Source organism: Cyprinus carpio, chromosome B25, assembly GCF_018340385.1.
Source record: "Cyprinus carpio isolate SPL01 chromosome B25, ASM1834038v1, whole genome shotgun sequence".
Taxonomy (NCBI): domain Eukaryota; kingdom Metazoa; phylum Chordata; class Actinopteri; order Cypriniformes; family Cyprinidae; genus Cyprinus; species Cyprinus carpio.
In genome coordinates, this window is record NC_056621.1 from 13,034,385 (window position 1) to 13,056,487 (window position 22,103).

The following is a 22,103-nucleotide window of genomic DNA, read 5'->3' on the forward strand; positions in this document are numbered from 1 at the left end:
TACCTAATAAGTTGTCATGAGAGTGTATATACATTGAACAAATTATAAACGCAACACCTTTTGTTTTTTTGCCTCCATTCTTCATGAGCTGAACTCAAAGATCTTAGAGACTTTTCCTATGGTACACAAAATGTAGACACAAATCTGTCTAAATCTGTGTTAGTGGAGCACCGCTTCATTTTTTGCTGAGTTATGCCCATCCAAACACCCCTCACAGGTGTGTGCATAATCAAAGATGCCCGATTAGACAGCATGACTCTTTATCAGCATGATTATTGCACAGGTGTGCCTTAGGCTGGCCACAATAAAAGCCCATTCTAAAATGTGGGAGGCATGATTGATTTTAGTCCAAAAGGATCTTTAAAAATATTTAACTTAAATGGTTATATGAAACCGTGATGAAATGGTAAAATCACAAAATAGTACGCTATTTAACTCAAAAGTATGATATCAAACAATGAGATATGAGTGAGAAAACTAACCTTTGGGGAGACAGCTCAGTTGTCAGCAAGACTGAAGTGAGCATCATAAGGTAAAGTCCTGGAGATAAACAGTGTTGCTTCTGAAAGAGTTTTTTCACCTTTTTTTTTCTTTTCCTTATCTTTTGCATTTGTTGACTGTGTTGTGACTTGATTTTTTTATTTTTTATGTTCTCTATTTCTCTTTTATAATAAAAACATGTTGTGCAGAAAAATGAGCACATGCTTAGGGTCAGCCATCTTGCATATTATTGCTGTACCCATAATGCACAGCACTGGAAGAAGACTGGGTCTCAAAAAGAAACAGTATGGACACAAAGAGGACTGAGATTCCATCACTACTGAAGTGGACCAACAAAGGATCCGAGTCCTCTTTCAGGAATTCTGATAGTGTGAACACAAAGAGAACTGGGTCCTTTTTTGCTTGGTCCACCTCTTGGTCCACTTAAAGGGTCTGGGTTTGGTTCTTTTATAGAGGACTCAAGTGTGAAAACTCCCTTAGTCTCAGATGAAAATCCATTTGATGTTGTAACACGAACACTACATAAAGGTTTGTCTGCACAAGTATTCACAACACGTGAATTTAGAGAGGTACATTGTCACACTTCTCTAGTAAGTTTTGTCTGTGTGTGAAGACACTGCAAGCCATGGCATAGCACAAATCCATGAATGAATGTTCGGAAGTGAAATAAACTTTTTTTTTTTTTTTTTCAGTGTTCAGGGAGTAAGGAGCACTGAACACTGTGTAGAGACTGTCAACAGGCTTCGCTCCATCAGAAGGTGGCAACCTCTTCTTCTGATGCTTAAACAGCTTGGATGCCATGGCATGAACAACTTTACACAGTTACCATGTCCAAATTTTAAGGTGCTTATTCCACCTGACACGCAACAGTAATAGCAGCGGCACTGCTGGGGCATACGATCGCTGCCAATTTGTTGTATTCTCTAGTATACAGCAACTGGACAAGTAATATCTTTAGGCTTTTTATTCATCAAATACTAGATTTTTTACACATAACTTTCTCAGCTTCTTCTTAAGCTGGCCACACACTAGACAATTTTCAAATCTAAACAATGAGAGACCCCGATCGTTCGTGGGTTCAAATCGGGCTTAAATTCGGCCTTAAAATCCCCTACTGTGTGGCCAGCTTTAGAGAATATTAAGCACCACCTCTACACTAAACAATATGCTTCCACCTTGTGGTTAAACAACAAAACTCCCTAAATTCCTGTGTCCCTTCAAACCAGTGCCTCAAACTCAATTTCTGGAAGCAATCAAACACACCTGATCAGCACAACCCAAATCAAACACACCTATCCTTCTAATTAAGATCTTCAAGATTACTAGAAACCTCCAAGCAGGTGTGAGTTAAAGCTGGTTGGAACTAAACTTTGCAGATCTATGGCCCTCCAGGAATTGAGTTTGAGACTTCTGCTGTAAACCAAACCACCAAATTCTTCTTATATATATTTTTTATCTTAATGTTTCTAAAATCAGTAAAGACAGTGTTTAATTTTTTTTTTTTACTACATTACAACAGGCAGAACAAATTTTAGTCAAGAACTTGTTCTGACTAGTTCAATCTGTGTGTACATTCAACATTCTTATGGTGGGTGTGGTACACTATAAATTCATTGGGGGAAAACTAAATTGCACAATTTATTAGAGATATTCATAAGGAAGGATATTTATCAAGGACATATTTTTAAGAACTAACTTTTTATTTTTTCTCTTTCATTTTCAAGAAAAATATCCAGTTCAGGCACAATGAACAACATGCTCACCTCAGGCAGTTTCTCATCTCCAAGTCAAAGTAGTGCTCATGATGATGATCCTTCTCAAAATGAAAGGTTAGTATATATTTTATTTTGCCTATTAAGCTAAAATTGAATTATTAAGTTAATTTATTTTGAGGTAAAGATTTATGTTATTAGAATTTTTTTTTGCTATGAGCCTCTAGATAATGTGGTGATTTTTTTTGTTATTATTATTTTTTTACACCTTCAACATTTCTCACATTATCAGTTTATTTGCTATAGTTTAGAAAATGGTAATAAAATATAACACAAACTCAGAGTTAAACTGTCAGAACAAATTCATCTTGATTATGTCAGATAACTTTGATAGAAAGGTATGTAATAAATTAGGTTAAATAGCTGTCAGCTGTTAACTTTAAGTACCCAATTTAGGTCAACCAATTACCAAGCAATGCTTAATTTTGTTCAGTCTGTTGTAATAAATAAATAAATAAATAAAAAAACCTCTTAAGCAAACCATGGTTCAGGCCAAAGTGTCTGAATAATTTTTGGTCCCTATTTTTTATTTTATTTTTATTTTAATCAATTTTACTGGCAGTCAACTGTATGAAGAATATGTAAAGTTTACTTTATTTTGCTATCCTCACTAACATAAATGAACTATAGTGTCCTGCACTCACAAAAAAAATATGAAGTATTATATCTGGTGTCTGAACAATTTTTGGTTTGACTGTATATTAGTGCAGGGGAGTTTGGTATACTATCAGCAAACAGTACATAAAATGAAAGTGAGTGAATTCAGTGTGTGTCGGTGAGCTGGAGTTGTTGCAGAGTTACAGTACATGCTTTCATCTTACACTAACCAAACTGTAGAATATATAATAACAATTATAACTTCATACTGTAATTTCTGTATACAAATCTTTGACAGCTTTGTGGTTTCATATATGGTATAATAATAAAACTATATAATTTTGCTTTTCCATGCTTCATTTGTGTTCACAATCATTTAAAAAACTTAATGGGTTCATGAACTGCATTTGTTTTTATTTTGTGCCGCTCTCTGGTGTCCACTTATAAAGGTATCAAAATTTTTACATCAAAATACATAATAATTTAGACGTAATAATCTATTTTCTGTCCTGTTTTGACACCCCTCATCGGAAGGCTTTGTTTGGATGTTTGCGTGGTGGTTTGAATTGTGCCTGAAATTGTGCCTTGTGTGTAACGAATCAGCTTTAAAATTAAGTGAAACAAAGGACCAGTTCTTACGGAACGAGGCTTCTGGGTAACGAGGTCTGGATAGTTCATCCAATCTTTCCTAATGTTGGGATCAGAAGGAAGTCAATGCAAATACTATTTTTTTTTTTTTTGACAGCTTGGCACTGCACAGCATCTCATTGTCTTCGGAGGCATCTTTATCATTTGATTTCTGAATAGACATGCGTTAGCCTCTTGTTTATTACAATACAAGCACGAATCGGTGCGCAGGGCTAAACAGATATTGATGTAGAAGCAGGTCTTGATCTTCTTCTGAGGAGGTGGAGTTTAGCCACACTATTACATCATAAAGTGGCACATTCCACAAAAGTTTTGTGCTGAGAAATATGATAAAAGGATACAGCGCCCTCAGAAGACCACTATGATTATATGAATACATTACCAACATGTGATTTCTTTTAATATTATTCTTTGAAATAGTAAAAAAAAAAAGTGTATATGTGTACCCATAATTTGATAGATTCTTTTAATATGTGGATACTTGAATTTAAATGCTTGACAAATGAAAAGACATTTGCAAGGGTATATGTTTATAAGTCATAAGACATGTATGGGAAATATTCATCAGTGTTCTTTTGTTTTCTGTGTCACAAAAGATCGTTATATCTTGGTATGAAAACAGCTGCACATTGATTCAGTGTAGTAGGTGAACTGTCAAACAGCTGTTTAGTAAATCAAACCAGCCTATAAAAGACATACATAAGATCATTCCATGAGGTGATGTGTAAATTAGCAAAAGCTCTGCTGTGGTTTTGTCACTTTGCTTTACATGCTGAAGCGTTTTTAAGGCAGGATGGATTGGTTTTGGGTCATGGTGTTACTGTGGAGATGTTGTCAATGATTAAAATACTATAAGTGACAAGGTGTCTATAGAAGGCCATAAACGTTGAATTTAATGAATATAGTGCAAACAGCGACGCTATACAAATAAGATGTACATTACTCTATTTCTATGCACAAACATGATGGTAAGGTTACAGTCATTGTAGCGGGAACATTCGTCATTAGCTTGATTGCGTGTGGGGGGGGGGTCAACAGTCTGCGGTCAGTTGGCATTCAGAAGGACTTGGCATTACGACTATTGTAGTGATCGATTAGAGATCAGAGTTCTAAAAAGCTCTGTGATGGAAGGCCTGTCCTGGAGTTGCATTACCCAGAGGGAAGGTATGAGGACTGGTTTTACTCTCATTTTTTATCTGCTATCACCACTGTCTTAACACTGCAAGTGGTGAGTTGCATGTCAGCAAAATGTGCCAGAAAATGCAGTTGTGCATTCACACTTGCAAAATTTTCTGTTCTACTCTCTCCTATGCAGAAAACTATAAGTAACTAGAGTATGTGTTATGTCCAACAGAATTTAGCTCAACCAGCTTCAAACATACCTGCTGTTTTTTTGTTTTGAAGACCGTAGTCAGCTGAGTGATGTGTTTAGAGTTGGACGCTAAATTTTGTAGGTCGGGAACAAAACCTCACAGGAACAGGTTTGGAGATGGATGGTAGAGTGCTAGTGAAGAAAAACTTTTTTTCCGTCCACAATTCACTAGGGAAGTGGTAGCACCAGGTGATGCATAAACTAATCAAAACTTAAAGCTTATTTGGATGGTAATTTTTTTTCTCATATGGACGTCTGTGAAAATAAATTTACATATCTCCTCAGTGATAAAACTCGTGGATTTGGATCGTGATTTATTCACAGTGAAGAAGTGAGTTCTGTAATTTTGCGAACACGGGGAACATGCTGCTCACATGGCCGGTCACATGAATGTCTGCTGTAAATAAATAAAACGTGTTTAAAAAATACTAAAATATATTCTTATTATTCCAAGCATACTTTATAATATACAATCCTATTTATAATTTGATTATTTAAATCTGCTGTTTAAAATTAGGAAAATAGACACACTATAGTTATAGTAAATTAGCATCCTTTAATAACAATTTTCGCACTACCACAAATGGTCTGATGATCCATTCCATTTGAAGGGGATAGCGGGGCACAACTTAACCCTTTTTGACTTTATCAGTTTGTGTAACTTACATGGTGTTCAGAGTATAATTATTTTTTTTTTTAATGTCCCACTTGATTCATCAGAGTATAATTATTTTTTTAATGTCACACTTGTCTAATACAATTGTAGTATCAGACATTTGGACGGGATTAAGTAATTCAAAGAACCAATGTGGCAATAAACAATCCTCTTGAATTTTTAGTTTTATTTGAATTTTGAGTTATGTCAAAAATAAATAAATGGTCAGATTTAGCTGGTATTAAAGGGTTAGTTCACCCCCAAATGAAAATTCTGTCATTAATTACTCACCCTAATGTTGTTCAAAACCTGCAAGACCTTCGTTCATCTTCGGAACACAAATTAAGATATTTTGAGAGAGAGTTTTCTGATCTTCCATAGACAGCAAAGCAATGGAAATGTTCCCAGGTCCAGAAACGTAGTAAATACATCAGTAAACCAGTCCATGTGACATCAGTGGCTCAACTTCAGTTTTGCAATACTACGAGAATACTTTTTTTGCACAAAGAAAACAAAAAGAACATAATTAACCATTCTTCTCCCTGAGTTACGTCTTCCGCCATTTTAGAGAGTATTACAATGCATATGCATGCATTCCCCTAAGTGTAAACAATGCTTATTACGCAGATTACGTTCATGCGCGTGCTTTCCCCCTGAATGTAAACAACGCTGATTCTGTTCAATACATTCTTGGGTACTCTGCAAAATGGCAGAAGATGTAACTCGGGGGAGAAAAATGGTTGAGTAATTTATTTTGGTTTTCTTTGTGCAAACAAAAAAAAAAAGTGTTCTTATAGCATTGCAAAACTAAAGTTAAGCCACTGATGTCACATGGACTTTTACCGATGTATTTGCTATGTTTCTGGACCTGGGAACATTTCAGTTGCATTGCTGTCTATGGAGGGTCAGATAGCTCTCCGATTTCATCAAAAATATCTTAATTTGTGTTCTGAAGATGAACGAAGATCATTCGGGTTTGGAACAACATAATTTTCATTTTGGGGTGAACTAACCCTTTAAGTATCTATGACTTTCAAACACACGTTACTTAAATGTCCTCTAGGAAAATGACTCCTGTCCAAACAGGTCTTTAGTGCTACAAATTAATACAAGACTGTATACAGATAATTTAACAATTGTTTTGCAGAGTGTGCCATGTATGCAGAGTTCTCACATTTACACGACTTCGATCAGTGGATGTAAACAGCATGCTAGCAGGGCCGGCCCGTGGCATAGGCGACATAGGCAGTTGCCAAGGGAGCAAAATGACTGGAGGACACCGCACAAAGTTTGTTTTTTTTTTTGGGAAAAAAAAAAACTTTGAAAGTGCTCCCTCTTGTGACCATCGTGTGCTCCTACACACATATATTAAGCAAAAATAATTTTAGTACTGATTGGTCATCAAACTAATTAAAAAATTTTAGAATAAAATAAAATTGACCTCAACAAAAAATCATAAGATTTGACATTGTCATGTTGGACTAATTTAAACACTTTCTGCGTCATGACATAATTATAATATATCATCATAACACATTATGCATGGCACACGCAGTTAAAATAGTTGCCATTTATCTGCTCTTAAAGTATCATTTCTAAAAAAAAAAAAATAGTAAAATAAAATTATCAGGGGCACACGGCAGTAAGCGATGCAAAGAAGAGGAGCAGAAAAATATCAATATAAAGGTAAAAATCACAAGTTAACAACTGCGTATTAGCCCGTGACGTTTATGCAGTATTTTGAAATGGCCTTTTTAGAACATCCTAACGGACAACACTGACACCATGAAAAGTTTTTGCTTGGGTTAACTGCTTATTTAATTGTACTTTATTTTCTTTAAAATAAATTTAAGCTTCTGTAATGTTTTAATTTCAGTTACATTATTGCTTGCTTTTAATTCACCAAAAAGTGTCTATTTGTCTTTTGAAAAAGACTATGACTAGGGCTATAATCTAGCAGTCATAAATTGAAATAATTAAGTTTTTAAGTATGTAATTTTCTACTGTATGCACAAAATTGAAAAGAAAGGTATGGGTATGCTAATTAGACAAAATGGCTAGCTAGCTAGCTGGCTAACATCTACAAATAAATTACAAAATGTAGCCTTTATTTTGTTGCCTTATTTGTCTGTTAGACTTATAGGCATTTCATATTGCTCATTTCTCTTTATTGTAATAAATACTCGTCACTGTAGGCATAGTTGTGGGAGTAGCTCATTTCTGGTCAACAGGCTATTTTAACAGATTCACTCAAAAAATACCTACAAGGTGCTTAAACATCTCCATTTATTTATCACTATTCTTATGTATGTTTATAGCCTACTTATCAGTATTTATATATGTTATATTATAGTAAAGTTGAGAAAAATCTGCATTTTCAGTTTTATTTTTTTATTTTTATTTTATAATTTTAATTTTTTTTTTTTTTTTCGCCTAGGGCACTAAAAGAGCCTGGGCCGGCCCTGCATGCTAGTATCACACTCCTCTAGTCTGTTGCTTTGTACGTGTATATATAAGTATTATGAATTAAAGTTCTCATTATGAATTCCAAGTCATTACTACTAGAAATGTTCACATTATTGTGAGAAATGAACATTATTATGCTTATGAGTAAGTTTCTCATTGTGAGAAACTAAGTCATTCATTACTGAGAGAAAGTTTCTCATTATGAGATATCTAAGTCATAATCATAGGAAATTTTCTTTTTATTTTGATATACTAAGTTATAGCATCACATGACACCATTGCACAGTTGCTGCAGACTTGTCAGCTACACACTGATGTTGAGGTCCTGTTTCACCACAGTGAAACTTCAGTTCTTCCCAAACCTGTTCTGGAGGAAAACCCTACAATTTTCATGTTGCAGCAGAAACCAAGAATTCATCAGACTATAGGCAGTTTTGATCTACTGCCTGGCTTTTTTTTGCATGTGCCCACTAACAACAGTTACCTGTTTTAAACCGACAGAAGTGACACCCAGATGGTTCCTCTCCTGCTGTACCCTGTCTGCCCCTTCATTATGTTGTATATGTTCAGAAAGACTTTTCTGCATAGCCCTGTTTTAATGCTCAAACCAACCCATTTGGCACCAATAATAACCCCACAATTTTAAGAAGTGGTTCAATCGCAGTTGATCCATGATTTGAATGGAACAGGCCCCACAGTTCAGCATGCATGTAATTTGTGGATTAGTTACAAAGTTTAACCATCATAGAGTGAAATTATAATTTGCATGTGTAGTCTTGGAGATTTAAACCTTTCATGTGATTTTTTTAAATCATTGAAGCTCAAGAAGAGGCAAATGAATAAAGATTTTGGCACAGAATTCAGTTCTCTTTCCTTGTGCTTGAACAGACACTTGTGCCAAAAAATTCTCAAAATACCCATCTCAGCAAATATTCTCGTGAACCCAGTTGGTTACGTCTTAAGTGAAGTGAATGTAAACAATAAGAAATTGGATGTGTGTCATTATAATGGATCTGTGCATTTGGTCTTAAAGTGACAATAGCCTATGAATACCTGCTGCTATCAGTGTCTTATTTGTAACTTTGTTCCGCAATTTTTTTTTTTTTTTTTTTTTTTTTTTTTTTTGCTTATCTGAAAAATCATCTGATCCGTGACCACAAAAAAATGGTCATATCTAAACCTTGAGTTTGGCAATCCGTCACACCCTTTGTTTTAATTCACTTATAAGATTCACTTATACTTACCCATTCCTCTTTTGTCTGAATAGAAACTTAACATCTGGACTATGTTGATTAGATATTTGCATCAATTACGAGTACCTCACTAAGTGTAAATTCAAGTTGAATGCCAATTTTAAGATTTTTTTTTTTTTTTTTTTTAATTGAATATATAAAGCACTTGTTCAGTAATTTTCCACTGCTAGTTTTCTTTTGATTGCTAACTCAATTGTGTTTGATAGGAATTGTGACCAGATGTCCATTAGAGCTGAGGCTGAAGAAGGTAACCGGAGTCAAGTGGAAGGCTGTTTTAACTTACTGTAAGAAGAAAACTGATTTATGGATTCAACATCAGTTGCACAAGATTAGTAAAACTGCTTGCAATCTCTTTTCTTAACCTGAGGGGTTTCTTGCAGTTGGCTCAAAATTGTAACCATGTTGCAGGGCCTGTTAAAGCCGGCAAACAGGCGAGTGGACAAGCAGCATGGTCAACTCGCAATAAGAAGAAATTTGAATTTGAAGATCCTTCTTCAGTTGAAATACATGTTGCAACAGGTTAGTAAAACTGCATGTTGCAAGGCTAACAACTAGTGTGATACAGTATTTGAATAATTAAAAAAATTACATCTCATACATTTGCGCAAATACAGAACACAAATATTGCGTAAATACTGTATGGGTAATACTTTATATGTATCCGAACCATTTAAACTTTTCTTGCTTGGAGAAAGAAAGGAAAAAAAAAACATTTTCCAAATGAGGGCAGAAACTAGCATTTGGAATTTGAATTTTGATCAAGGGCTGGACATGGGGAGTTTATACCTTTTGGGGAAGATGGTAATTTGCATTGAAGACATTGGGCATGAGCATAACCTCTACAATAAACAAAATAACCCCTAGAATCTTTACCTTTTAGTTTATTTCTAATAAAATTAGAAATAAACTAAAAGGTAAGGGGGGGGGGGGCAAATGTGAAGGAAGAATAGGCGAAAACACTTTCCTACATATTCTCTGTTACGATGTGTTGATGAAGATGAATAAATTCCAACACGGTTTAATCACAATAATCTACACGAGGATGACTCAAACAGCAGACTCACTCACTCACTCACTCACTCACTCACTCACTCACTCACTCACTCACTCACTCACTCACTCACTCACTCACTCACTCACTCACTCACTCACTCACTCACTCTACGTAAACAGTGACTGGACAAAGAGTGTCTGTGAAAGAGCAACTTAAATACATAGACAAATGAGGATAATTAACAAGACACAGGTGATGGTTGTTAACTAAACAAGGCCAGGAACCAAATATGGGCACACAGGAACTAGGTAAACCCTTTGAAGGGATTAGGGCATAGAGATGAGCCCTTCAAATGGAACGCAGAGTTGGTCCATAACATGGCATTCTTTCAGTGAAACAGATGCCTGTATGTTAATATGTTGAGTTTCTATTGTCTATCTCAGGTTCTTCCAGCCTTACAACATTTTTCTAATCTTTGTGTTGAACATTTAGCCTACTGTTTGTAAAGACTAAATGATTTGTGTATTGGCCAAAAAAAAAAAAAAACACACAAATGCATATTTGAATTTTTAAATACTGAAAAATGTGCTCAAAAAGGGGTAAATGATTTAAATACAAAACCTTGTTTTACTCACTGTCTTTTCTTGCCAGTTGTTTTGACAGCATTTCTGAACTGTCTGAAAGGTTCAAACTTTTTCAAAGTTTGTCAATTTATGTCAATCAGTATGTTTAAATGAACAACAATAATCCGATTTTAACACAATTAAGACAATACTCTAAGTATCTACCATGTAAACAGAGATTTTTGATTTCCTTAATCCGGCTAAAGTCATATTCAAAGTGAACAAAAATCGAATTAAGCGTGGAGTATTCCTATTTTTGTCACATTACTAGAGTGTAGTATAGACATGTACACACATTAATCAAATTATTACCGTCGTGTAGGACTTTTCGCTGCATTTTGCAACAGGATACACACATGGCAGTGGTCAAACATTTGACTGCAAATAAAAGAGCTTCAACACCGCCATCGTCTGTATGCATGTACAAATAATTAAGTGCACTTGAAGCTTTCATAGAATTAAAAATGAAACACCCCATACTGTACATGGCATCATCACAAAGAAGAATTATGTGTTTATCTGTGAAATTCCGGAGGGGACGTAGGATTGCATGGCGTGGAGACGTAATGACGTGTGCCATTAATCGAACTATGTACTATAACATGTAAAACAGGAACATGAAAAGAATATTCTAAAAGCAACTTGTGTAAACACCATAATCATAATATTGGGTTATTTACAATAAGGTAAATAATTAGATTACTGATGTCCATGTAAACGTAGTCAATGATTAGTGCTAAAGAGAATCTTAAAGGGTTAGTTCACCCCAAAATTTAAATTTTGCCATAAATTACTTGCCCTCAAGTCATCCTAGGTGTATATGACTTTCTTCTTTCAGACGAATTGGAGTTATATTAAAAGTTGTCTTTGATCTTTCAAACTGTTTGATGGCACTCAGCGGGTGTTGCAGTACTTCAGTCCAAAAGAAGTAAATAAAAAGTGCCCATCCATTTAAAAAAAAAAAAGTGTCTCACACAGCTCAGGGGATTGAACAAAGGCCTCCTGGAGTGAATCGATGTGTTTTTGTAAGAAAAATAACTACAGTATATTCAAAATTTAATAATCACTTTAATCTAGCTTGCAATAACAGTTGTACATAGAAGTAGTTCCGGGCAAAGTTTGTTAACATGAGCAAAGGAAGCAAAGTTTCCTTACTTTAGCAAAGGAAAACCAGTCTCCTCTTGGCTTATATCGAAATCCTCCGATATTCTTCTCTAGAAATCCTTGTTTTGTACTTCTAATTAGTGACCATTGTTTTGTTTTGATCTCGCCCCTGCGCTTTCGCGTTTGTTACTTCTGAGCGGTGCATGCCCAACGCCGACCTCACACATTATCCACCCGGAGCTGCTTCCGTGTACAACAGTGAGCACAAGCTATATTAAATTGATTATTATGGTTTGAATATGGTTATTTTTCTTACAAAAATGGATTGATTCGGTTCGGGAGGCCTTTATTCACCCCCGGAGCTGTGTGAGACTCTTTTTTTTTTTTTTTTTTTTTTTTTTTTAACGGATGGGTGCTTTTTATTTCACTTCTTTTGGACTAAAGCACTGCAACACCCACTGAGTACCATCAAACAGCTTGAAAGATCAAAGACAATTTTTATTTATTTAACTCCTATACACCTAGGATGCCTTGAGGGTGAGTAATTTATGGCCTAATTTTTATTTTTGGGTGAACTAACCCTTTATTGCTTGAAGATCAACATCATTGTTTACACTGTTAAAGGACATTTTTCTTATAGTTAATTATGTGTATGTGTTACAGCCCAGAATGAACTGGCAGGAAAAGGGGTAGGAATATCTGATGACCTCATCACTTTAGAGGTCATGTCACCAGATGTGTGTGACCTCACACTGATCGATCTACCTGGAATCGCCAGAGTCCCATTAAGAGGACAGCCAGAGGACATTGGAGAGCAGGTAGGCAGTATGATCTGATTTTGGACTTCATATTTAATATCAATCTAATATCAGTCCAGTTTTAAAACTGTCTATTTCTTGTAGATCAAACGTTTGATCATTAAATTTATTGAGAAGCAAGAGACTATAAACCTGGTTGTGGTCCCTTGTAACATTGACATTGCAACAACAGAAGCATTAAAAATGGCACAAGAAGTTGATCCTGAGGGCAAAAGAACTGTTGGTAATGAAGCAGATTATCCACTTAACAACTAATATCTCACCAAATATCTGATTTCTGTCAGCGAATACACATTATATGAAATAACTATTTTTCATTCTCTCAGCCATTCTGACCAAGCCAGATCTCATAGACACGGGAACAGAGAAGAGTGTTTTGGCTATTGTTCACAACGAAGTGATTCCTCTCTGCAAAGGTTACACCATGGTGAAGTGTAGAGGACAACAGCAAATTGATGATGATATTTCTCTTGAGCAGGCAACACAAATTGAGAGAGATTTCTTCCAAAATCATGATTATTTCAGGTTACCACCGGAAGAGAATAACTTTTTGTTCCTTTAGTTTGCTGTTACTTTTTCTTCTCTGAACTAACATTTCATAAATTGATTTCCCAGTTACACCTCCCATTGGTACTTTGGTATCATTTTATTAGTATTTCATAGAAAAAAAGTATTTCAAAAAAATTTAAGCTTCATTGTGGAAACACAATTTTTAAACTTTTGTCAGTCAAATGTCATATGCCACAACCAGCATGCAGGTGAAAAAATCAGATAATTTTGGTATTTTTATGACAAGTTAGTTAAGATTATAAAATTATGTGTAATGACTCCCTAAAATTAATAATTAATTAATTTAAAAAATACATTTATTTACATTTAAATATGTAAAAAATTCATATTTGTCATTAAATTGAATGACAGTTGACAACTGAATTTGCACTGACCCCATATCAAATGTTTGTCTCTGCTAATGGACCCTTAAAAATGGCTTTTATTATGGTTTTTGTGTCACTCATTTTGGTTAATATTTAATAAAAGTGACTATTTTTTCTTTCTTTTTTCTTTTTTTACAGATGCCTCTTGAATGAAGATAAAGCAACTATTAAATGTCTTGCCATCAAACTTACTCAGGAACTTGTTGATCATATCAAAGTAAGTTTCTAAATTTCTCAAGTCTTTTTTTAAACTCAGCATGAATTTAGTTGTACAGTGAACATTGTGTCAGGATGAATTGAGAGACTTGTACTAAATTAAATCTTACCCATCTTTGTCAGAAATCCCTGCCACAGCTTGATGAGCAGATAAAAAAGCTTCTGTGGGACGTGAGGAATGAGCTCAAGGAGTGTGAGGGCGGACCTCCACAAGACCCCAGGGGAGCCAAACAATTCCTTACTCAAGTAGGATCTCACATCATCACTTCATGCTGATGACTTCTTCAAATCTGCTTGCTTCTCTGAATTAGTGTGTTCAAGCTGAATTAAACAATGTTTGTTCTGATTTTCTCCTCCTCCTGTATTTCTCTGGAGAAGAACTCTAAAAGGGAGCAGGTCTGTTAGAGTCTTCTCTGATAGTTTATATAATATGCCCCACCCCCTTTTGGAGCTTCTACCCCATTTTGGAGTTCAGGCTACAGCTACATTTTTCTCCCCATTCATGTACACATACACCTTTTATTGGCATTGCAAATGAAAGACTTACATTAGCAAACCCATTTGTAACATAGTTACATTTACATGAAATTAAAAAAAATACATCATACAGTAGTACTACACTCCTAAAAGGTGCTTAAAAGGTTCTTTAATTGGCATTGTGAAGCACCTTTTTTATTGTGTTTATAGAGTTGTCACGATACTGTAATTTTGTCTCAATTTGATCATTACACTAAATATAGAAATTCATACAAAAAGTTTTCATAGGTTTGAATGTATATATAAATTTCTTTACTTTCATGCTAAATTGCAAAGCATTCTTGCTAAAATCGTTTAGCCTTCATTTTCAAAGAGAACTGAATGAGTGCTTTGCACCACCCAAATTTAATTTGAATCAAAGTTATAAATTCATTGACAATCTCAGAAAGAGCTTATTGCCAAGTTCACACAATTTTTTTCTTAGTAATGATGCTTCCAATATACACATAAGAACAAGACAAGAACAATAAGAATTTAAGAATAAAGAATGAAGACTGGTTAAGTCAAAATATTCAAAAAATATATACAAAGATTATTTACATATTTATAGTGTTATGGATAATAAAATGAATGAATATGAGTGATTTTTATTGATCTATAAAGATTGCTCATGGTGCTATATGGATGAATAGCAATATGGCCACTCGAACACTTCCAGTGGCCTCACCATCTATTGGTGGTTTAGAATGCAATAAGCAGCTCCATCTCGTTTACTCGGATGTACTTAATTGATTACGTTGCATGAGTGCCCACTACTGGCGGAACCCTTGGAATGGACTGAATTGGAACATCCTAAGCCTTTGATCACTTAGAATACGCTATGGAGTTGGTTTATTGTTTACATTTTTCCCCTTACAAATTAGTTTGGTGCAGCCTTCTATATGTATATAGGTATGCTTGGGCTGTTGTATGTTAATAATAATAATAATAATAATAATCATTTATATATTATAGAGTTGTTGGGGTGGTGATTACTTAAACGTGATCTTCGATGACGTCATAGTTGTGTTGCATTGTGGTCTAAAGAGTGGCCTGAAGTGTGCATATAGAGCAGACTTGCTGCCTCTGTCAAAATCGAGGGGTCGAGGTTATGTCAATGTAAACATTCCTCGTCCACATGATGAAGTGGAATGCACTTCAAAATGGCGGTGGGGATTCCCCTGAGGGTAAGTGCTTAGGGACGTTTGCGAGTGCATTTCTAAAAGTGAACTGGAACGCAGCCCTACTCATTATGTAGATCAGTGGTGAATTTGCAGAATATTGCACTAAATAGTTGGGGTGTTTCACTGAGGGAGGTCCTGCCCCCCCTTGAACTCAGACGATCTGTGGAAGGAAGCCAAACATATGTGAGAATATTAAGTCTCGGGCTTTATGGTGCAACTGTTTGGAAAACATTATGGCACCATGTATATTTTGAAGCTTGGGTACTGCAAAGCTACCATAGCATTAGCAGGCTATACCATGCAACTTGACTATGCTATGCTTTCTCTGTTTATAGTACTGTCTAGAGTTTCTTTTCAACTATGCTGATAGTATATGCTTTTGCTATTTGATGGTAACATAACAGAATCATAAAGCAAATGTAATTTTTTTTTTCCCCTCATAGACCTTAAAAAGATTCAATGATCAAATCAACTCCTTATCATCAGGAGAGCTGATCTTTGAGGAAAATTTGTTTGCACAGCTTCGTGCTGAATTCAAGAAGTGGAATGATCATCTTAATAGTTCAAAGCCATCCTGTGAGTATATTTTCAATTTGAAGAAACATAAGTGTGATTTCACTTTTGTTTTGCTTTTAGTTCTAATGAAAATGGAAAAAAGTCAGTAATTCTTTTAATAAGAAATTGTCTGGTTTCCAAAAAAGTTTCTGATTCAAAAGTGGTGAGCCAGGAAAACAGAGGGAGGGAACTGCCCGGCTTTAGCAACTACAAAGTGTTTGAGACTGTCCTTCAGAAACATGTGGCCGAACTAAAGGAACCAGCCAATGACTTACTCAGGGGCATGAAAGGTACATCACACAACTTTGTGTTTAAAGATGTTCTGGTCCTGAATAACTTTAATAATTTTAGCACATGTACCTGTTTGTCGTCTTGATTTATGCATTTCTCCTGAAGATATCATCCTCAAACATTTACTTGACGTGGTGTTTACTTGTTTCCGGAACTACCCTGTCCTTAAAAACATAACTGTGGTATATATTTTTCATAATTAATAGCAAATATTGCCCATTTTTAATACAGTTTGATCAAGTTTTCTTTCCTCTGTCCTTCACTTGTCTCTATAGAGTAAAATCCACAATATTCTGTCAGGTCAGAAAGAGAAAGCAGAGCAGAGGATCTTAGAGCAGTTTGAAATGGAAAACTTGATCTACACTCAAGATCCCATCTTCCTGAAGATCTTGAGTGAGATTACCAAAGAGTGGTTCTTAGAAGAACAGTTACCTATGTTTGACAAAGAGTGCACGTACAGTCAAATGATGAAGGCGCATTATGAGGTAGATATGTCTAGGTTTCAGTAACAAATTACAATGCAGTGCTTGTGTGTGGAAGTAACTTAATGTCTCATACCTTATTGTTTTCTTTCAGATTGTAGTGCAGAGGATGGCTGACCAACTGCCCATGATGATCACCCTTTTCATGCTGAAGGAAACTGCTGAGCTCTTGTCTACTGACATTTTAAGTTTATTGGATGGGGCAAATGTGAGCGAGCTCCTCTTTGAGGACTCTGATGTCAGCAAAAGACGCAAAGACCTACGAGATCGCTTGGATCGTTTGACTGCTGCTCAGGCAGAACTTACTGAATTTATCTGAGGGATCTGTTGACTAGAAGATATTAGCTGAAAATACATTAAATCTGCCATAATAATATTAATAATGTATCTGACAACTGCTCTATGGAGGTTTGGTAGATTTGACAACAATGTTTTGATTCTTTGATTCTTGATATATTGCTAGATTTTAAATTTCTGAAACTTTCATGTAACCATTTCTAAATTGATAACTTTTAGCCTTGCAATTGAATTAATCTGCATCTCATGCTATTTTATTGTTTCTGTGTTGCTCACCAATGCTGTACTTTGTATCCAAGCCAAATCTAGAGGGCAGATACCTACATTTTGTTTTCTTAAATCACTAAAAGCTTCAGTTCTTCAACTATATTGTGTAATTTGTTAAAAATTAAATAACATTTTCTTTAATGACTGACCTGCTTGTTTTATTTTTGTCAGAATAATAAATGTTAAGCCATTTTAATCAAATTGTGTGCAATACACTTGCTGCATTCCAGTGATTTATCTTTATTTTTTTCTATGGGCAGGAGGGCTCCTGGAAAGGGCCTCGACTGCAGTGGCATATCAGATGCCTCGAGCTGCTGGCAATACTGCATTCAGTTTAGGTGGGAGCTCAATCATGCAGTAGACAAGCTCTCACAACCACCTACTGGAATAATGGAGACTCCATTTCCAGCTGGTCAAGCTATATGTAGTCGATTCGGAGGTACCCAGGTAGACTGGTTTACTTCCTGCAAGTTCTTTCACTGCCCACTCTTCTACTCCCAGACCGAGGGGATCCCTCAGCATGGATGCACTGCCACAAAGCTGGCCCTAGGGCCTACGCAAGTATACATTTCCCCCAGTGAGCTTCCCAAGATCAGGGAGGACGAGGAGCAGGTATTGATGGTTGCGCCCTACTGGGCCACCTTGATGAAACCCACCAGCCCCTCCCTGCCGAATCCTCTGGCGACGGAAGGACCTTCTCTGTCAGGGATAGCACACAATTTGGCACCTGTGTCCAGATCAGATACAGTTATGGAGGAGTCAGATGTTAAAGGGATAGTTCACCCAAAAATGAAAATTGTCATAATTTACTCACCCACATGTTGTTCCAAATCTGTATGAGTTGCTTTATGTTGTAGGAAGTAGGGGAAAAAAATACTATGGAAGTCAATGGGAACCACCAACTGTTTGATTACCAGGAATATTCAAAATATCTTTTTATGTTCAACATAAGAAAGCAACTCAGGTTTTGGAATGACATCAGGGTAAATGACAAAATTTTCATTTTTGGGTGAACTATCCCTTTAAGCTTGATGACATAATGAACTTATTATTATTATTAATGAACAACTGACCTATCACAAAGACCTGCCCCCCTTAGTTACTGTTGCTATGTCTGACAAGTCATGCTGCTCTCATACTACATATGTTCTCACGCAGTAAAAATTACATCGCAAAGCAAAGAGGAAACTTACACACTAAAAGATGAGACAGAGCAGGTTACTTATAGCATGAAACAAAAGTCTATATATAATACTTATAGCATGAAAAAACTACCAATGTCTACTTAAAAGAAATTTAAACAATAAATACTATTTTGTTGCTCTTTAATGTGTCATGGCAGATCACTGTAGTTCCTCAGTTTAAGCGACACATCAACCAATAGTCTTTTAATATTTACTAAGCATGAAAAAAACATGAATGAATATCAGAAGGTATTTTATTTCAACCATGGAAAGAAGTCAATGCACCCAATTTATCACGATTTGGATGTAGAACAGAGTATTTCTGTGCCAAATACACTCCTTCTGGGTTCGTACAAGTTTCTGAAAGGTTTTTTTTTTTTTTTTTTTTTTTTCCTCGAGCATGGATCTTCATGACATCATAAAGGGTCAAACTCCTTGTATGGGCAGTTCTCCCAGAAGATTTACATCTCAAAAATAAGCTTTCGCTTATTTGATAATTTGCGAGCAGCCTCTCTCAGGGGATCTTGTGTACACATTAGGAAAAGCACATCTCACTTTTTCTGCAGAATAAAAAAAGGAACATGAATATACGTGAATAAATAAATGACAAACATGAAACAATAGGCATTTAACATTTTAAGTCATTATATTTAATCTCAGATAAACAATTCATATATTAATGAAGCTGAGAAATATAAATATTTTTATAAATATTCAATATAAATTATAGTGTATGTGTATACATGTAATATTACATATACAATTCCATATAGACACACACACAATAAAAAAGTTTTCTGGTAGCAGAGTGATTTTGTGGATAAAAGTCACAGGGTGCATTAAGTTTCTGTGCTCCTGAATGTATCAGTGTGTGCACGCCCACGACTGCAAGCCTGTGCATGGATCCAACTCCATCATTAAGTTTGCAGACGACACCACGGTGATTGGCCTCATCAGTGACAATGATGAGACTGCCTACAGGGAAGAGGTACAGCACCTGGCCACATGGTGCGCTGACAATAACCTACTCCTTTAAACCAGTAAGACAAAGGAGCTCATTGTGGACTTCTTGAAGAAGAAAGGAAGCATGCATGACCCCATCCACATTAACGGGATGGTTGTTGTACGTGTCTCCAGCTTCAAGTTCCTGGGAACCACCATCTCGGAGGACCTGTCCTGTACCACAACACCTCTAGCCTGGTCAAGAAGGATCACCAGCGCCTCTTCTTCCTCAGAACACTGAAGAAGAACCAACTGTCTTCAGCCATAGTGGTGAACTCTTACCGGTGTGCGATCGAGAGCATCCTGACCAGTTGTATTACAGTCTGGTATGGGAACTGCTCAGTGGCTGACCACAAAGCACTGCAGAGGGTGGTGAAAACTGCCCAACGCATCACAGGGACATCACTTCCTGCTATTGAGGACATCCAGAGAAAACGCTGTCTACGTCGAGCTCGCAGCATTCTTAAGGACTCCTCTCACCCTGACCATGGACTGTTTGACCTCCTGCCCTCCGGGAGGCGCTTCAGGACCCTCCAGACAAGGACCACCAGATCCAGGAACAGCTTTTCCCCTACAGCTGTCTCCTTGCTGAACTCTGCCCTCTGACACCCCCCACAAACCATACACACAGACTCCTCCCCCACTTTTATTTACAACAAGCAAAAAAACAGTAAACTTGCTATTACTTGCACTACTGTCTGTTCATCCAGAAACACTGAATTTGCACACTGAAATATTTTCTATGCACTTTACTGACCATTGCAATAGTGTAAATTATGTTCATATGTTCATAGTTCTGCCTATAGTGTACATACACTTTCACATAATCCATCTGTATAGTATGTTCATAGTACACCTATCTGTATATCATGCTGATAGTATTTAAAATCTGTAAATTATGTCCATAATACTTATCTGTATAGTTACTGTACATATTGTATAACTATCTGTATAGTTATTGTACTGCTTATTGCACTTCTGGTTAGACGCTAACTGCATTTCGTTGCCTTGTACCTTACATGTGCAGTGACAATAAAGTTGAATCTAATCTAATCTAATTTCATTATAATTAAATGCGCCTGATCCAGCTGGTCTTTTAGGTTGTTTTGAAAAATACCGATATGTGTGTTAGAGCAGGTTTAGAACTAAGCTAGGTTAGTTGCCCTGCAGGAGCTGAGTGTGATACCCCTGACATAAAGAGTTTATTAGAGCAGTTTTTGTAATAATTTTGTTTATTTGTATTGAAGGTGGTTTGTATGATAACTCTGTGATTCACATAAATACAGAATATCAGATAAATTTTTTCTGGATCTATTCTTGGTCTTGGGAGCAGACTTCCATTGGCATTTGATTTCTTCCCTGTCAAAGAATGTGCAGCCATCTCCTCAAGGGTGAATTCCTGGCTCATCAGGTCTTGTAGCATGCGCAAGACTGCAGTCCTTTGTGGGAGTGCTGCAAAAAAATTCCAGGAAAGTTAGTCTATAAATTAGACTAAAGCCAAATCCATGTTGCACTGTTTTGCTGTCATTCTGAATATGAGCACAGCTCTCATATAATGTAACACGACTTATTTTGATAGTTTTTTTTTTCTGAAAAAAAAAAAAAAAAATCAAATAATCAGAAACGCAACATTTTACAAAACTCTCTGATTCCCGGTTGAGAAAGGCCATGACGTAAATTGGTCAAAATCCAAAAGTGTGCCAAAGTAGAGAAGTCCCCATTGTTATCATACATTATAGCTGTTATGTTGAAAATATAACACATTTTCATAAATTATATACTTAATTCATAAAACTAAGGCTGGGCAAAATATATGGAACGATATGATCATGCGCATCTAATCAGTAAATCTGGTTCCATGATTACCGCTAAATCGCCATCACCAGATGAATCGGCTTTGATAATGAACGCAATATTGTGTAGCTTGTCAGTGAACTACCGCTCTGTCTATTAATGGCCGCTCCATCTGAAAGAATGTGATGGCGATTTACCGCTAATCAGGGAACCGGCTTTACTGATGAAATGCGTGTGACAGTCGCATGCGATATATATCGCCCAGCCCTACATAAAACTTACATTTTGTGGTGTCAGGTTTGGATGTAATATAGGAGTGGAGTATTTTGACCACTGTTTTACTGTTGTTCTAAATTTGAGCACAGCTCTCATGTAATATGTTACATGGACCCTACTAATCCGATCGTAATAGGACTAGAAGCCCAATCAGAATAAAAAAAGTCACATGCATGGATTGAATTGGCCAGATCCGATTAAAATTTCGATCGGATTGTAAGGGGTGGTTTATTCCTTTTCTAATCCAAACCATGTAAACACTTGATCGGATTGAAAACTGAAACTGGAAAGTACTGCGCAT

General features: G+C 36.1%; 1 protein-coding gene and 1 long non-coding RNA gene across 3 annotated transcripts; both read left to right on the plus strand.

The window, feature by feature from the left end:
• The first annotated feature begins 338 nt into the window (after positions 1-338).
• On the plus strand, positions 339-1,344 carry LOC122142417. The gene is made up of 2 exons (XR_006158587.1): positions 339-532; positions 1,194-1,344. It is a non-coding gene; the product is annotated as an uncharacterized LOC122142417 (long non-coding RNA).
• Positions 1,345-9,445: 8,101 nt separating this feature from the next.
• Positions 9,446-17,683, plus strand: LOC109067601 (interferon-induced GTP-binding protein Mx3-like). Of its 2 annotated transcripts, XM_042753022.1 has the most exons (12): positions 9,446-9,548; positions 9,673-9,783; positions 12,649-12,803; positions 12,888-13,026; positions 13,130-13,328; positions 13,877-13,955; positions 14,078-14,200; positions 16,098-16,230; positions 16,356-16,499; positions 16,606-16,682; positions 16,776-16,985; positions 17,077-17,683. In XM_042753022.1, the coding sequence occupies exons 3-12, from the start codon at positions 12,711-12,713 to the stop codon at positions 17,299-17,301; spliced, it is 1,422 nt and encodes a 473-aa protein (XP_042608956.1). In that variant the 5' UTR covers positions 9,446-9,548; positions 9,673-9,783; positions 12,649-12,710; the 3' UTR covers positions 17,302-17,683. The 2 variants fall into 2 exon arrangements, with proteins under 2 accessions (XP_042608956.1, XP_042608957.1); XM_042753023.1 differs by lacking the exon at positions 16,606-16,682 and having other exon boundaries at positions 16,801-16,985.
• The last annotated feature ends 4,420 nt before the right edge of the window (positions 17,684-22,103 follow it).

Coding starts and splice junctions, on each gene's coding strand:
- LOC109067601 (XM_042753022.1), top strand. CDS start 12,711: ATGTCACCAGATGTGTGTGACCTCACACTGATCGATCTACCTGGAATC. Junction 12,804..12,887: donor CAGAGGACATTGGAGAGCAG/GTAGGCAGTATG, acceptor TATTTCTTGTAG/ATCAAACGTTTGATCATTAA. Junction 16,500..16,605: donor CTTACTCAGGGGCATGAAAG/GTACATCACACA, acceptor TTTCTCCTGAAG/ATATCATCCTCAAACATTTA.